The sequence below is a fragment of the Phragmites australis genome, chromosome 16, assembly GCF_958298935.1.
Source record: "Phragmites australis chromosome 16, lpPhrAust1.1, whole genome shotgun sequence".
Classification (NCBI taxonomy): Eukaryota; Viridiplantae; Streptophyta; class Magnoliopsida; order Poales; family Poaceae; genus Phragmites; species Phragmites australis.
Window position 1 is genome coordinate 1,102,520 of NC_084936.1, and position 17,006 is coordinate 1,119,525.

The 17,006-nt window shown below is 45.8% G+C and overlaps 1 protein-coding gene, 1 long non-coding RNA gene and 2 pseudogenes across 3 annotated transcripts; 1 reads left to right on the forward strand and 3 right to left on the reverse strand.

Annotated features, from left to right (window-relative positions):
* The first annotated feature begins 384 nt into the window (after positions 1-384).
* LOC133895949 (endoglucanase 19-like) lies at positions 385-2,099 on the forward strand (annotated as a pseudogene).
* Positions 2,100-2,748: 649 nt separating this feature from the next.
* On the reverse strand, positions 2,749-3,927 carry LOC133896400 (uncharacterized). Its single transcript, XR_009905749.1, has 3 exons — positions 3,425-3,927; positions 3,141-3,311; positions 2,749-3,050 (listed from the first exon to the last, which is right to left on the reverse strand). It is a non-coding gene; the product is annotated as an uncharacterized LOC133896400 (long non-coding RNA).
* Positions 3,928-11,012: 7,085 nt separating this feature from the next.
* On the reverse strand, positions 11,013-11,752 carry LOC133895950 (uncharacterized; annotated as a pseudogene).
* Positions 11,753-12,450: 698 nt separating this feature from the next.
* Positions 12,451-15,940, reverse strand: LOC133895464 (heterogeneous nuclear ribonucleoprotein Q). 2 transcript variants are annotated; one of them, XM_062335795.1, is made up of 9 exons: positions 15,871-15,940; positions 15,109-15,531; positions 14,905-15,021; positions 14,674-14,814; positions 14,415-14,594; positions 13,576-13,780; positions 13,108-13,268; positions 12,930-13,015; positions 12,451-12,831 (listed from the first exon to the last, which is right to left on the reverse strand). In XM_062335795.1, the coding sequence occupies exons 2-9, from the start codon at positions 15,520-15,522 to the stop codon at positions 12,723-12,725; spliced, it is 1,413 nt and encodes a 470-aa protein (XP_062191779.1). In that variant the 5' UTR covers positions 15,523-15,531; positions 15,871-15,940; the 3' UTR covers positions 12,451-12,722. The 2 variants fall into 2 exon arrangements, with proteins under 2 accessions (XP_062191779.1, XP_062191780.1); XM_062335796.1 differs by lacking the exon at positions 15,871-15,940 and adding an exon at positions 15,685-15,821.
* Between the last annotated feature and the right edge of the window lie 1,066 nt (positions 15,941-17,006).

Below are 17,006 nucleotides of genomic sequence, written 5' to 3' on the forward strand. Positions count from 1 at the left end.
CTTGTATGCTCTACCTAGTGCTAGAATTTAACAAGTGTGCATCATCTATATCTAGACTCACTAAGTCAAACTACTACTTTTAGCCCCCCTTTATAGTACGGTCAAAAGACTAAAAGAAAAGAAAACCTATACTACTCTAAGTATCCTCCATCTCCTTTGTGACACTTAGAACTAGAAGATCCTTAGTCTTAAAGCATATGTCATTTCATTGTCCATATAAGCACTTTAGGGACCAAGATTACCCAAATGTCATTGTATACTGAATTTTTGATTCCCTTCAAAATAAATTGTTAGTCACAGTAATATGGTTGTCATTAATCACCGAAACACTTACCACTTACCTAGGGGCCTAGATGCTACACGCTGCATAGAACGAGACCGCAACCATCGGTTGGTTGTGCCTCCGATCAAGACCAAGACGCGTGAGTTGGAGTCGTGACCCCTTAAGGCTCGGTCAGTTGTTAGCCACTAAGATCAAACACCAACAGAATTGTCACTGGCTAGCTAGTCCACTTGGCCAAGCAAGCAATGGCGCCAAGGAGTAGCCATGCTCCACCTGCTGCTCTTCACTCCAAGGTTCGCCGCAGCGTTCAACTACGCCGACGAGGTCACCAAGTCCGTCATCTTCTTCAAGGGCTAGTGCTCCGGCAAGCTGCCACCCGGCAACCGCATGCCATGGCGCGGCGACTTCGGCCTCAGGGACAGCGCCCAGTACAATGTGCGTGCGCCCTCTTCTTCTTCTTGTGTCACAGTTGGCGTTTTGTGTGTGATGCAAAAAGACATTTAATTTCTGATGTCTTCTTCCAGGCGGATCTGGTGGGTGGGTACTATGACGCCAGCGACAACATCAAGTTCGGGCTGCTGATGGCCTTCACCACCACGATGCTAGCATGGAGCGTCGCTGACTTTGGCAAGTTCGTGGCAACCGAGCTGCCCCACGCCAGGGCCGCCATATGCTGGGGTGCCAACTACCTCCTCAAGGCCGCCACCGTCACGCCCGACACGCTCTACGTCCAGGTCGCGGACCCCCAACTAGGACCACCGGTGCTGGGAGCGCCCAGAGGACATGGACACACCATGCAGCGTGTACACTGTCACCAAGGACAGGCCCGGCTCCGACGTTGCCACAAAGACAGCCGTCACGCTCGCCGCGTCCACTATCGTCTTCCATCGCTCTGACCCGCCTACTTGTCCAAGCTGCTCCACGCCGCCATGAAGGTGGAAGAAGCCGCGGGGGTTGCAGCTATACAAGGCTCACTCGGACAACTACATCTGCTCACTAGTGTCGAGCATGAGCAGCTTCCAATCTGCTCAGTACACGTCGGGTGGGCTCATCTACAAGGAGGGCGCGAGCAACATGCAGTATGTGACGACGACGATGTTCCTGCTGCTCGCGTACGCCAAGTACCTCCGGTCCAGCGGTGCATCCGCCGTGTTCATGGTCTACAGCGCCAATGACATCTCCCCTACCGATCTCATCATACTGGCCAAGCAGCAGGTGGACTACATCCTGGGGAAGAACCCAGCGAGGATGTCGTACATGGTGGGGTTCGGCACGCGGTACCCGCGGCGTGTCGATGCCGTCGGTGCACGCGCACCGGAGGTGGATCTAGTGCGACGAGGGGTTCAGGTACATGCACTCGTGGCGGCTGACGCCAATGAGCTGGTGGGTGCTATGGTGGGAGGGCCCGACCCGCGCGACGCCTTCGCCGACGACCGCGACAGCTACGGGCAGTTGGAACCTGCCACATACATCAACGCGCTGCTCGTCGGTGTGCTCGCGTTCTTCACCGGCACCGCCAAGAAATGAGTGATTAAGCGAGCACCAGCTGAATTGAAGCTCAAGTAGTGAAGTGTGGCTGCTGCTAGCGCTAGGAGTCGTCGTGTCGTGGCAGTGTGGGAGCGCCAAGGCTCAAGATGCGGTCGAGCTCCCCCGTCAGTTGTAGTGTTGGCTAATGCCCAAATGTGCCTGTATTGTATTTCGCTCTTCCTGCTAATGATTTGGACTTGCTGCGGCTTTGCATTCTTCATCACCACGCCCAGCTATATGCCTATATAGCTCTGCACTGCATCCATCACGAGGCCTAGCTATGAATAAGCAGGGAAGCAAATCGATGGAGCAAAAATATGCACACACGCACTGTCTACAAATAAGCAGACTGATGCTGGAGTGTTGAACTACTGGGCCAGACATGCCAAGGGTCCATGGCTCGGTTTGGCTCACAAGCTGCTCGCGAGCTAGCTCGGTTGCCGCTAGCTTTTTGTCCAGCCCTATTGTGTAGCACCACTTGGATGGCTGCCACTTGTTCTCAAAATGCATCTCAAAGTGGTGGCCATCTCAAATAAAAAATTATTACGCATGCTTATTACTTGACATATATGATTAGCGTTGATTGGATCTCACCACCACTGAGATACACATTAAGGACAAGTGGTGGCCATTTAGGTGGTGCTGCATGAGGATGCATCTGCAGTAGCGCTGCATAGAATTTATTTCTGGGAATTGGGGATAGGGTTTCGATAGCAACCGGTGGGCGGGTTTTTTTGACAGGGTTTTTAAATTCTACTGAATTTTTTGAATGGTTTGGTTTTTAACCAGTCATCTCCGGAAACCGAAAAATCGGGTTTATCGGATTTTTCAGACCATTTTTTCCTCCCTGCTCCCCCGTCAGTTGTAGTGTTGGCTAATGCCCAAGTGTGCCTGTATTGTATCTCGCTCCTCGTGCTAATGATTTGGATGGAATTGGAGATTTGGAACCTTATCCAGAATGTATTTATCCTCATGAGAACACCATCCACTTTGGCATCGCACCTTCTAAAAGTTTTTAGACAACACCTAAGATCACCATAAATGGTGTCCAATGTTTTTAGATAACACTCGAGTGACTTCACACTCTGGAGAATATAACATGTCATAGTTCAACCAAGTTCTTCGCAGAGCTGAAACCACTGATCTTCACACTCTTGAGGTAGCCATGGCGGTGTTCAGGCATTTGCCTCAAATGTGAATCTGCCAAAATCGATTCATGCTCCATACGTCGCTGAGTCACCTGAAGATGAAAAGGATAATATGATTGAATTAAATGGACCCAGAGTGATCAGATATCTTTGCAGGATGGAACGAACACTGCCGGCCTTACATTCAAGATCAAAGTCTCCAAGGAAGCAGACGCGTCAAGGAAAGAAACCAGAGAAACATAATCATAGGAGGGGGAAAAGGTCACTCCTGATATCAAATGAATGGTCAGTCAGGTGTCAGTCAGGTGCTTGAGGTAGAGGAATTTGGTAGGAAACATTGGTGTATTGACCACCTGCACACCAAATACGTCATGTCTAAGATTCACTATACACAAGGTATGACTAATTCAATACGTACATATCGCTAGCCTACTACACCTAAAGTTTCCCCAAGTGAGAACTTCACCTTGTGTCCTCTAAGGAAAAAACTGGAGAGATTTGGATCACTTTCAGGCTCGAGCATTGGTAACAGCTGTTATGTTCCCTAAAGTATATTTCAGGTTCCTGGATCTTCCTTGTCGGCTGGAGTTTATCTGAACCAAAAAAAAAAAAAAACCAACTTGGTCAACAAATATCTGACACAAAAAAGGCAAACTGTGGAAAATGTCAATTTACTGTTCCACTGCATTTTAGTTGACATGATTTGAATGTAACATAAAGAATCATCCAGAAAACTTTAAGATCCATATGTAACCCCATATCTTCAAATGCTTGTTGAAGTACTTGATTTGCCATTATTCAATGATTATCTTTGATTGTGTGACTCTGATTTGATGCGCCATGAATCTCCTGGTCTCTAGAACTGCCACTCTAGTACGGCTTCAATTTCCTAGCATGCCCACCTGAAAATTTTTAGGGAAACAACGGAGGGCAATCTTTGCCCACCTGAAATGTTCATTGTTCGATCAATCAGGGGCACAGACGGTTACAAGGCTGCGATGCAGGCTTAAGGCCACGCATCAGTCAGCAAAAGTAAATCGACGGGCGACGAGGGGGAGCATCACGTAATGCGACAGATAAGCTGACACCAAGATAGTAGGGGGCGACGCCGAACCGCGACGAGCTCGGCAAGTCCAGAGAGAGCTAGATGATGATCAGGAAGGCACCATCGTCAACAACGTCGTCGTCGTCGTCGAACAACTTGCGGTCGCTAGTTTTACACAGGTGACCAAGAGGAGAGCCACGAAGATGTGGTGTCGCAGACGGGCAGGCGGCAGAGACCGTTAGAATATACTTAGGCAGATTCGCGGAAGTTTAATTGAATTTCGAAACACTTACTTTCTCTAAGTCACAGTATCTGTTGAAGGAAGCAATCTATTAGGTTAGGCAACTAAGATTATTTCTGCAAGATAAAAAAATAGTATGTTGTAACTGGCAAATTAGTCTGCAAAATACTTTACATGAATAGAAGTCTCATGGAAGTGTATGGTTAACTCCGAAAGTAAGCTGAAGAGATACTTGACCAAGAAGATCATATAGATAAAAAGAACGAATCGTAAAAGAATACGCAATTCAATTCATAATTTGTTCTGGATTTAGGTAGCACAATAGCAAAAATCAATGCTCCAGCGTTTAGAGCACACTAGCGAAATCTCGTCATTTATTCTGGTTTAGGTACCACAATAGCAGGATCAATGCTCTGGCGTGAATTGTGAAGCAGGTGGAAAGATTAACCATTTTTCCAATTTTTCTTCTGGAATGAATATGCCAAGCAATGATCGCATGAACTTGGTTACAGCACAACACTAGCAACGTAGTACTAAAAAACCCCACTTATGCTAAGTTATCGACATAGTACTAAAGCACTCCACTTACCAGCCTTTTCAGAGAAAACATTTGCAGTTAGAACAAAGCGAAGCTACTAGTTCAATAGGAGTGTAGCACTGTGACCAAATCGTAGCACTAAAAGATCTGTTCTCTGTTTATAAATAATATCATTCAGCTAGCCTAGCATAGTCCAAAGAATTAGTCCGGTTGGAGCAGTCATGGTGATATTATGCTTGCAATCTAAGCCTGCACCATCAGAATTTTATGCCGTCGTACCTCAGGAAGGTCTGGGATTGAACATCTCATTATTTTGGCACCTTGAGAATCAGCATCACCATCTTGTTGACAGTGTGAGCCCTTTTACCCGTTGAAGCAATCGATCGATCTGCGACACAAAGAAGGATGGTCATGGTAGCCCAGACATGAATGAATGAATAGAAGAAAGCAGAAAAGGTCTTGAAATCTCCTCCAAAAGTAACCTCATAATTCACATCAATGTGAATAAATCGGTTAGAGAACACAAGAGGTAAAAATATTTTTTTTTATGAACTGAAGAAAATATCGACCGAGCCAAACGTAACAGAGAGAGGGCGAGGGAGCTGCTAAGAGAAAGGAGGCTTACTCCGGGCTCGGATTTGCCGGTGACGCCGCCGCCAGTCGTGCTGCACGGACATGAGCTGCTTCTGCGCCTGCACCGGCGAGTTGCATAGTCGAGAGAGAGGTTTAGCAGAGAAGAGACAAAATTAGGCGGAAGGATCGTTTTTCTTTCTTTGGTGACAAGCAACGATTCTGTTACAGGGTTTATATCCCACGCACACCTGGCATCCTGGGCCCACATGGTCCAATACACGCTGGCATCCAGTTGGATAACGCACGCATACACGTACGCACCAGTCACACACGCCAGCTCTCTCTCACAGCGTCGCTCTTCGAATTGTCGGACAGCAACAGTGCTGTCATTCCGTTGGAGCCGTCTCAGCGCTCTGGGCGCCGGCTGCAACAGTGCTCCCCCCTTGAGTAGCAGTTTGTCCCCAAGCCGATGCCTGTGGATAGCGGTTGTGTTTGATGTAATAGTCCTCCTAGGTCGCCATCGATTCGGGTAGTGAACTCCATTTGATCAGCACTTGCGTTGTTGCAGCATTCCCTTTCTTAACAAGGCGTCTGTCCGATATCGCTTCCGGTTGTAGATTACACTGCCCGAACTCAGGCTAATCTGGTAACTCATTGAAAACTGGAGAGTAGTCATCAATAAAAGGTTTCAATTGAGACACATGAAAGACTGGGTGGATCTTACAGTGCTCCGGCAATTTGAGGCGATAAGCTGCTGAACAGATGCATTGCAGAACTTCAAATGGACCGAAGTACTTGAATGACAGCTTTGGACATGGTCTATTGACAACCGATGATTGAGCATATGGCTGTAGTTTGAGCAATACCTTCTCATATGTTGGCAGTTGTTGATTTTTACTACCCAATCCTTTTGTTAAGGTATGCTAGAGGTTGTCCCCCAGCATAGCACTAATGCCAGTGTTAGAAGCATCAATCTCCAATTCAAATTGTTTCTGAAAGTTGGGTACTGCTAATGTAGGTGTAGAACTCATGGCCAGTTTGAGCTGCTGGAAGGCAGTTTGGGATGTTGGTGAATACTCAAATGTCTTCCTCCTCAACAGATCATTGAGTGGTTTGGTCAAAATAGCATAGTGTTTAACAAATTTTCTGTAATAACTAGTTAAGCCAAAAATCCTCTCAGTTCAGTGAATGTAGTTGGGGTGGCTAGTGTGTCATAGCAGCAGTTTTGTCAGGATAGTAGATATTCCCTGATCTGATATGATGTGACGTAAGTACTCTGAGTTTAAACAAAGGAGCATTTGCTAGCTTTAACAAATAGTTGGTGATGCAACAAAGTCTGAAACACTAGCTCCAAATGCCCGTGTGTGTTCTAGCAGTGTTTTACTATACACTAATATAGCATCCATGAAAACCAAGACAAATCTCCTCAGATATGAAGAAAATACACGGTTCATAAGACATTAAAATGTAGCAGGTGCATTAGTAAGATCAAAGGGCATCACCTTAAATTGGAAATGGCCATGGTGAGTCTTGAATGCAATCTTTGGTTCATCTTCCTCCACCATCCTTATCTGATGAAATCCAGAGTATAAATCTAGCTTTGTGAAAAACTTTGCATCTGCAATTTCATCAAAAAGCTCATCTACAATGGGCAATGGGAACTTATTTTTTATTGTAAGTGCATTGAGCTTCCTATAATCCACACAAAACCTCCATGAGCCATCTTTTTGTTTTTGACCAACATGATAGGGGAGGAAAAATGGGTGAGACTATGTGTGATAATTCCAGCTTGTAACATTGCATTGACTTGCATCTCAATTTCAACCTTATGCAAAGGAGTGTACTTATAAGATCTACTGTTAACAGGTGTGGAACTAGGAAGCGATGTTATGGTATGATCATACACACGAGTGGGAAGGAGGCCTTTGGGTTCCTGAAAAATGGAACTGAACTTGTCTAACTGTATGAATAGCTGGAGGTATATGGCCGGTAGCAGGAATTGTTAGCTTTTCTTCAGATTTGAGAACCATTGTGGCTCAAATATCATTACCAATGTACCACTTTGTGAGTTGCTCAGTGTGGACTTCTAAAAATTGAGAAGATTCATCATGAAGTACACCCTGTAATCTGATCAATTTATGCTGGTGCTCAAATTCAACCCACTTAGATAGTGTTGATGCGAAAAGATGCCACGCCAAACACCGAGCACCTCGTGTGCAATATCTGGCAAGCAACACCCAGGATACCTTGGTCATGGCGCTGTGTCGTCGGACCTTTGTCGTCACCCACGCTCAGGAGAGACCCCGTTAGAGCGCAGATGGCAGGCGGCTTGTCCTTGGTCATCGAGATCAAGAACAGATAGCGATATAGATTGGAAAAGAGAACGAGACTATAGGAACTAGGCAGAACGAAAGGTAATGTAAATTGTGTTTGATCGATATGATGATTCTCTCAATCGGCCAGGACCCTCTCATATTTAAAGGGCGACAGATCTTAGCCGTACAAGATCAGGACTTCTAATACAAACCGAACAAGACTTACAGATATGATTCGGCCATGCCTTATGATCTTCAAACTTTCTGTAACTAACATATCTTTCCTAGTCAACTACGTAAACTCCCATATATTTGCACAAATATCCTTTATTGCAGTTCAGCCTTCTTGAATTCGACTACATGCCCGACCCGAACATCTGCTCGCGTACTAACTTTTCAATCTGACTACCTGCTTAGAGACAAATCCGTCCAGTTCTTCCACTTGTTCAGAGACCAACCGTTGAAATTCACCATGTTCGGAGATCACCGTGGTTGTGGTCGCTGGTCGTGGTCGCTGGTCACGGTCAGTGGTCGGTGGTCGTGGTCATTGGTCGTGATCACTCGAAGATTGTAGCCAGAGACCACCTTAGCGAGAGACCACCTTAGCCAGAGACCACCTTAGTCAGAGACCCTTCACCCATTCGACCAGTCCCAACAATATCCCATTAAACCTATCATCATTGTCATGACCACTATAGATATCAAATCTTATTATCAACAGATAGCCAATCACAATTCATGGGACTAAATTTTTCCAACCAATCCATCCCCAATATGAGGTCATATCCCCCAGAGGTAACACCTTAGCACCATGGGTAAAAGTATAGCCCTGTATCCATCGACTAAAAATATGGAATCTCAGTGTCACAAGACAATATGGTACCATTTGCAACCTTAACTTTCAGTGGAGATATGGTGGAAGGGTACAACTTAAGTCTATCCTGCAAATGAGAATTTATAAAAGTGTGATTGCTACCTTAACCTATCAGAATCAAGAGTACTTGATTGGCCACTAATGCTCTCAATTGAATAAACTTGGGTGTGATCAGTACCTGATATAGCGTTCATAGACAGAAATGCTTCAGAAGTGCTAGACTGAAGATTTTGTAATTCTAAGGTGTCCAATACCTCTTCAGACAGAATCTAACCTCCGTCATGTGAAGAGAGAGCCATGGAATGGAGATGTCCTTCTGTTTATGAACTGCACTTGTGGGACGGAGTATACTTGTCACCGCATCTATAACAAAGACCATTGGCCTTGCGGTACTCCTTCAATTGCTTGGCCTTCCACAGCTCCCCAGCATTCCAAGGCTGTTTAGTATTAGGTTTGCTGCACAGGTAAGCTCTTGGAGTGAGGTTGCTTTGTGGTGGTCTTCTTGTGTCTGTCCATCACAGATTCTTGAATAGATGCAAACTGAGTTGCTCTATTGACAGACTCAGGCAATTGCATCTCAATTGCAGACCTCAACTCCTCCTTCAGACCCAAAATAAATTGTGATACCAGAACAGTCTCACTGATTGATCTATCATATAGCTTGATATGATGTACTAAGGCCTCAAACTACTTTTTGTATTCTTCCACATAACTAGATTGTTTAAGCAGCAGCAACTCGGTTACTTTATCATGATGAATATGTGTATCAAATTCTCCCAATAGTGCATATTTTAGTTGATCCCATGAAATGCAAATGTTATCAAATTTGAAGGATTGGTGCCAATGGGTTGCACTACCACACATATACATGGTGGCTGTTGGTACTTGAAACCTTGGAGGAATCTGATACAACTCAAAGAAGGCCTCACACTTGTCAATCCAGATACTAACATTAGACCCGTCGAATTTTGGAAACTCCATTTTGGACATCCATGACCTGATGTGCTAGATTGGTGAGCACCATGGTTGATGCGTGAGCCGCACATAGTTGGGGAAGGTGGCGGCGGCGGTGGTGATGGTGGTTGCTGCGGTGGTGCCGATCTAGCAAAAGGGTACTCACTAATAATTCCGTCCCTCAGTGGAATCACCAATGATGACGCTAGAGCATGTCGTCGAAGCGCACCTGCGATCGCCACCAACTCTTGCTCATGTTGGATTTTGCTGATGGAGATCATCGACAAGTCAACTTTTGCCTGTAGCTGACCGAGATGCTCCACCTGGATTGAGACCTTCAGATCCAATGCCTCCAGCTTCTCCTTCAGCTGCTCTACATGATCTGTCTTGGTTTCAATCCTATCCAACTTATGTTGCAGCCACTCCATGAGGCGTCTCTCAAAATCATCCATGGCTTCCACCACCTGTCAGACTTGGACCCCGTTGCTTGGTGGGCACCGTCGCGGTCTCTCCTCCAAACCGAGCGAACCAGGTTAACAGATTTACAGCCGCAACGAAAGTCGCGCCAACCTTCCCCCTCGGATTTTACCGCACAAGCCGAGAGAACCGGACCTATCTCTAATACCAGTGTAAGCACCAGCGAGTTGCAAAGTTCGTCGGAGATGAGAGAGAGGGAGGTTTAGAAGAGAAGAGACATAATTAGGCGGAAGGATTGTTTTTCTTTCTTCGATGACAAGCAATGATTCTGTTATAGGTTTTATGTCCCACGCACACCTATCATCATGGGCCCACATGGTCCAATACACGCTAGCATCTAGCGGGATAACACACTCATACACGCACGCACCAGTCACACGCGCCAGCTCTCTCTCTCTCTCTCTCTCTCTCTCTCTCTCTCTCTCTCACACACACACACACACACACACAGCGTCATTCTTCCATTTGTCGAACAACAACGATGGTGTCATTCAGTCGGAGCCGTCTCAGCACTCTGGGCACCGGCTGCAACAAGACAACGATGCTTCCCATCCCTCCCTCGGATCGAGCCAAGAAATCACTTCCCTTCCGATTTCCCCTCCCTCTTTCTCTCTGTTTTTGGTCTAGTTTTGAACATAATTTTGATTGGAATTCGACAAGGCATGAAAGAAATCGCTCCAAGCATCGATCTGCGTGTTCAATTGGACTCTGTCCCGTCCGCTGAGAATGCAGGACACACGGGCAGAGGTAAACCAAACCAAACCCTAGGGACTCGCGCATTCTTCGTCGCCACCGCCAAGCATTCATCTGCTTGATCGGTCGAGTAGCGTTGCTTCTGTTAGCTAGGCGTCGTGTCATGAAAATATGTTGCATTGTTTTTAAGGACCTGTTTGTTTTTTTATTGTGATTTTAACAATCTAGATTTCGATTCTCACAATCTAGAATCTAAATTGTTAAAATCTGGATTGTACAATTTAAAATAAACAGTACCATATTATTAGAATATCTTCCCCTCTCCCCCTCCCCTACAAACTCGCTCACCATCCTCCTCTCATCAGCGCCCCAAGCATATCCACCACCCCCTCCGCGCCCCACCCTCCTCTCATCATCTGCCCGTAGCACTGGTCCACCGTTAATGCCAGTGCCATGAGATTCGCCTCATCGTAGCCGCTGGGACCCACCCCCGTTATCTCCTTCACCTCGTCGACGCCCCACCCGCGGGGTCCATAACTCGATCCAACGCGGGGCCTTGCCGATGACGGAGTCCAGGCTCTGATGGGTCGTTAATGGCAGCGCGGGGGATGGCACTAGTGGTGGGACCGGTGTGGAGAGCTGGCGCCAGAGCTGCGCGCTAGGGGCGACTTGGCGGTGAAGGCGAGGAGGAGGAAGTCCGCGATGTTGGCACCGACGAACGTGAGACCGGAGCCAGAGACGTGGAACACCGGGTCCAGGAAGCCATCCTGAGGGCATGCCGAGGGCGAGTAGCTCGCGGAGGTTGGGAGGGAGCTGGATGCCGTCGAGCACAGCCTCCCCGAGGGCGAGCTCAGTGGTGGAGAGACCTGGAAGTACTGCCACTCCAGTGGCACGCGAGGTGAGCTAGAACAGCATAGAGGGAGGGGGCGGAGCCCGACACGGCGGAGGGAGATGGCGTAGCCTGGGTGTGCGGGGTGAAGGGTGCTGAGGCTCGGGTGGAGAGGCGGCGGAGGCCGACGGCGTGGGACGGTAGGCCAGGAGGCCGTGCAGGAGAAAGAAACGAACCGTTATTTTGTAATGGCATGGTGGGTAAATATGTCAATCTGCTAGAAGCAGTCTTTTCCTGGATTTTGGATTGTGGTATAATCTCATCTCAAATTATGAATCGTAGAATCGTCCTATTTATTTTAAATTCTGATTTTTGAAGCTAAAATCCACAATTAAAATAAAAAACAAACAGACCTTAAGTCTCCTCCCGACTACTTCCAAATTCTCAACGTTGTACAAATGTCCATACTAATCCTAGTTTGCTTATTTCAAAGATTGTGCAGATTTTGTCAAATTGTAATTTGCCAATGATACGGTGTCAAAATTAATGACGATACCATCTTCGTGACATGGGAGCTTCGCATGAAAAACTACATAAAAAAAACTCAAAACCAAATTTGGGAGCAACTTGCGCAATGTATGTATAGCTCACTATGAGGTTCAGTCACAGTCTGGGACACACAGCGAATCGGTCCACCAACGGTGGCCCGCCATGGCAAAAACTTTTGTTGTGGCCTCCGCAAAAACTTATAAATTAGCCATTCAAGGCAAAACTCTTTTTTTAATACAATAGATAGTTCTACCAGTTCATTTTAAAAAATCGGCGTGAAGTAGCTGAAGAACCTGCAGACCAGCACTACAAGCCACAAACTGTTGAATCGCAACGATCAGAACTGTGAAGTGTGAACAAACCTTCAATCACACTCCAGTTTCAGTTCATTTGAAACAATTCGATTGGTTGCAGTTAGAAGAGAAGCATAACACATGCATTCTCTCGAATAAAGGGTAACAAAGCTACAACCCGATGTCCACATATAATCCGCGTCTCGGTTTACCGGTTTACGGCTACAGGTGCCAGGAGGCAGGATGAGATACAATGCGATCACGCAGTTTCAGGTGACAAACATTGCATAATAAACAAATTACCGGGAAGCAAAAAAAAAAAAAGATGGTACAAGTCTCAGCTAGATCTTATACTGGATGAAGAGCACAAGGCACAGGAAAAGCTAGTAAGGGCGGTATCGCCGACTATGGCTCCCTTCACCGCCTCTGGCACCATCCCTTCGGTCACCCCTCCGAGGTGGGGGTGGAGGGGGCATTCCACCAGGTTGTTGCCTGTCAACAAGAGAACATATTGTGAGGCGCCGCAGATATGCACCCAGACATCTTTACAATCTTGGATTGACACTAGGGTTGCAGAGAAATAGTCTTACAGAACATAGCCAAGACGACCATCAGGAAGAACCATTGGTACCATCCTCATTCCAGCTGGTGCTGGTCCCCTACCATATATCATGGGCTGCAAAAAAAATGATGTTAGAACAGAAAATTAATACATTGCAGTCTTGCAGAGATGGCAGCCTGATTGTCTGAATGGTTGGTTTGGCTTACCTGGTTGTATGCAGGACCGCCACCATAAGCACCATAAGGATCTCCCATGTAGCCACCACCATAAGGAGGAAGAGGATAATTAGGACCTCCTCCAGGCCTGTGTGAATGATCAGGTTTCTTATCTGCCAAAGGTTTGGCCATGGATACTTCCAGCACTTGACCTGTGTTTTAGTCAGCCAAAGGTTAACTCTCAGATGCAATTATTCAGGTTACAGTAAGTAATTCCAGCGACTAACAGTCTTCCTTTTACTAATGGATGACCCTCAGGATCAAAAACCACTAAACTACTAAATCCTTGTACACAGTATGTTACACAATTGTAGTGCACACTGAGAGGTCCCATGTAATCAGCATAATAGAAATCGATATGATTTTCAAGTGATTCAATTACAAATAAATTGTAAGTCCCTTAACACTAGAACATTAAATTTCACTGTTGAGTGGATGATAACAGGGAGGGAAGCTTACCATCAATTTCATATTTTTCGCTTCCTTTAACTGCCTTCAGTGCGCTTGATCTTTCAGCAAAATGAACAAACCCAAAATCCCTCTTATGCCCAGCCTTGGCAGGTGGCAAAACGATTTTTGTGACCTCTCCATGTTTCTCGAACAGTTCCTTAACCTTCTCCTTAGAAGCATTTTCAGGTAGGTTCTTCACATATATAGTCTTGACCTGTGGAACAAAATGTAATTGTAGTAAATATTGCAAGGCCTCAGAAAAAAAAGGGGTTGGTATTTCAATGTAAATTTTGTGCATGAAAAGAAAACAAACCAAGATTGTCTTGAACAAACAATACATGCATCTATAAAATAGAGCTTGCACAGGTTGAGTCCATGGCAAGTCAATAAGTAGATTCAACACAATGCACATTCATTTCCTAACATTCCACATAGAAGCTCAATTCATAATGCAGGTATGCCTAATTTTGCGCTGCTGGAATACATTAGGAAAAGAATGGTTAAAATTGTTGAATAGCCATCTAGGTGGTCTAGGCAGAGATTAGGCACCAGGCACCAGGCCCCTAGTGCTTTTCGGAACACTATCTAATCTTATTCCAAACAAACAAGTACTAAACTTTAATCTAACTATCTAGGTGAGAAATGACCAATCAGCAAATACTATTATTGAGCTTCAAATATTTCATGCTTCTTTATTTAATTTTCCAGTGGCTTCAGCTAATTTCTAACGGATGATGACAGTAAAAAAAGCAAGTGCAATACTTCACTTACAAATAAACTGTCTAATTCATCTAGGATAATAGGAAAGTTCGCCTAAGGCTATTTGCTAGTACATGCCATGAGCCTACCTGAGCAGCAGCAGATGAAGGATCTGTTGAACCCTTGGGTTCAGCCCAGCTGACAGTCAATTGGCTTCCATCAACCTTGAAGTTTGGTGATGACAATTTCTGCCGGGCATAGTCTGCGCAGGCATGGTTATAATACTCAACAAAGAGGAACCCACGGTTACGGCTTGGGTCGTGCTGATCCTGCAAGACAAAATCTCTTTTAGCAAATATGAAACCTTTATTGCACAAAGGAAAACAGCCACGAAATCAGAAAGCATACCTTGAACATCTCAATGTTCACAACACCTGGCCCCTTGCCCTGGATTATGTTTCTCAGCTCCTCCTCACTCAGCCCCTTGGGCACATTCCCAACAAATAGCCTGTGCTTTGCCTGTGACAATGAGCACCGCAAAGTCCTCCCCTGCACCAAACCATCCAATATAAGCGCAACCCGCATGACATAACTCCCACGGAATGTAAGCCAACTCAACAGCCCAGAGATCCACCCTACCTTGTATTCCCTGTCTTGCACATCCTCGATAGCACGCTGTGCCGCGTCCTTATCGGTGAATGTGACAAAGGCGAATCCCTTGTTCTCCTTTGTGTCCTTATCCTTCGTCAACCTCACCTGTCATTCAACACACAGCGCTACACATCACATTCCATGTTACAAGCCAGAAAAACAGTACGAAAAGAGACGAGAGGTTCCAGAGACCTCATAGATTTCTCCCAGTGGCTCGCACATCTCACGGAGGTCCTCCTCGGTGATGTCACGGGGAAGGCCACCAATGAACACCTCGGACCCATGCGGCGGCAGCGCGAGCAGCTCCTCCCACTTCTTCTTCTCCTCCTCGTCCTCGGGCCCATCAGTTGCCCCCTTATCCACGTCGTCGCCACCTCCTCCTCCTGCGGCTGGCTCCTCGCCCTCAGCCCCCATCCCTGCGTCATCCTCCCCGTCGACGTCGCCGTCACCATCGCCCTCGGCCTGCCGCTCCTCATGGTCATCCTCCTCGGGCTCCTCCGAGTCGTCACGGCGGCGGCGGTACCCGTCGTCGTCGTCCATGACGTCGTCGTCCCCCTCCAGGTCCAGCTGCTCCTCCGGCTCCTCCGACTGCTGCCGATCCGACATCCCCAAACCCTAACCATAAAAAAAAATCGCCAAAAACAATAACAATCAGAAACCACCCACAAAATCGACGGAAAAAAAAACGCAGGAAATCGCGTCGGGACAGAGGAAACTGCACAAGCGCGCTACGGATCTACCGGCGGGGGGGTCGGGAACCGTGGTTACCTTTGAACCAACCGGAAAAAACCTATCGACAGATTCGAAAACCGCGGCATGATGCGAGAGAAAGAGCAGTAGTAGTATATAGATCAGTAGCAGTGGAGTGCGAGGATTCGATCCGATTGATATGTATGTGACTGCAGTACGACGAATCGGGGGAGGAGGAGATGAGGAGGAGGAGGCGGAGCTTACTGGAGCTGTGTGGGTTGGGGAATTTTTGGGGGTGCGGCTGCCTCCACCGGTGAGTGGGGTGGAAGGGGAATTGAAGGGGAGCTTTTATAGCGGCGGGTGGAGGGTCCCTATCCGAGCGAGTTCTTCGTCCTGGATGGGCTGCGAAAGCGAGATGGGGGAGGAATGGAGGCCCGTCCGTATATTGGCCTGTACCATCCATCTGGGCTCTTGTGTCCAGCAACCACAGTCCAACAGTTCATAGCATCTCATTATCTAAGATCATCTTTAATCATTTTTATTTTTTATTTTTTTCCTTTCTGTGATTCTCTTTCTCGTTCTCTTTATTTTTCCTTATCATGAAGAGAAAGAAGAGATAATCATATACTGAAGAGAATGAACTTAAGAATTCCTTTGTAACAGGAATTATAAAGGAAAACTGTTGAAACGCTGAAGGGAACAAAATTTTCTTCGTGAAGGTATTTTGGGTCCTGACGAGAAACGATTGAAGATGATCTAACCTCGTTTAAAAACGGGATAATGGGCAGCTCGATCCTCTGGGAAACTTTTGGTGTGTTTTGAATGCAAGAGTTTCGTGAGGAAGTTCTCGCGGATTTCAATGGAGAGGCGTCCATATCTCACCGAGATTGCCAGCATAGTTCAGTTCGCACAATTGGTCTATTTCTCGAACTACAAATTTGATACAAGCGAAAAATGCAAAAATCCCTCCAAAAATCACTTGGATTTTGAATTTCTCTCTTAAAAGTTGTTTTGTTAAAAAACACACCTAAAAATTCAAAAAAAATTAAAAAAATCACAAAAAAAATCTTTAAAAAAACTAGAGACAATTCTAAGAGCTTTTGTGAAATTTGTTTTCAAAAATAATGTCCTTTGCATCATATTTAATGGAGAGTAAGTTTGAAAAAAAAAAGAAAAATGTGCAGCTCATTTATTAATTCGAGTTAAATGCACAGTTAATTATATACTAATCTAAAAATCATGAAACAAATTTTTTAGTCTTCTTACATGATCCTCTATCTTCAAAAAATACATGAAATCTTGAAATAGTTATTGTAACGTGTAGGATTGAGTAAATGTGTTGCAAATAAATTAATTCATAACTAATTCATAACACCCCCAAAATTAGTAAAACCACTTTT

Excerpts from the sequence above, each read along its gene's own strand:
- LOC133895464 (XM_062335795.1), bottom strand. The coding sequence starts at position 15,522 with ATGTCGGATCGGCAGCAGTCGGAGGAGCCGGAGGAGCAGCTGGACCTG. Across the intron at positions 13,781-14,414 it reads CTTCATCTGCTGCTGCTCAG|GTCAAGACTATATATGTGAA; the intron begins GTAGGCTCATGG and ends TTTGTTCCACAG. Across the intron at positions 13,016-13,107 it reads GCGGTCCTGCATACAACCAG|CCCATGATATATGGTAGGGG; the intron begins GTAAGCCAAACC and ends TTTTTTTTGCAG.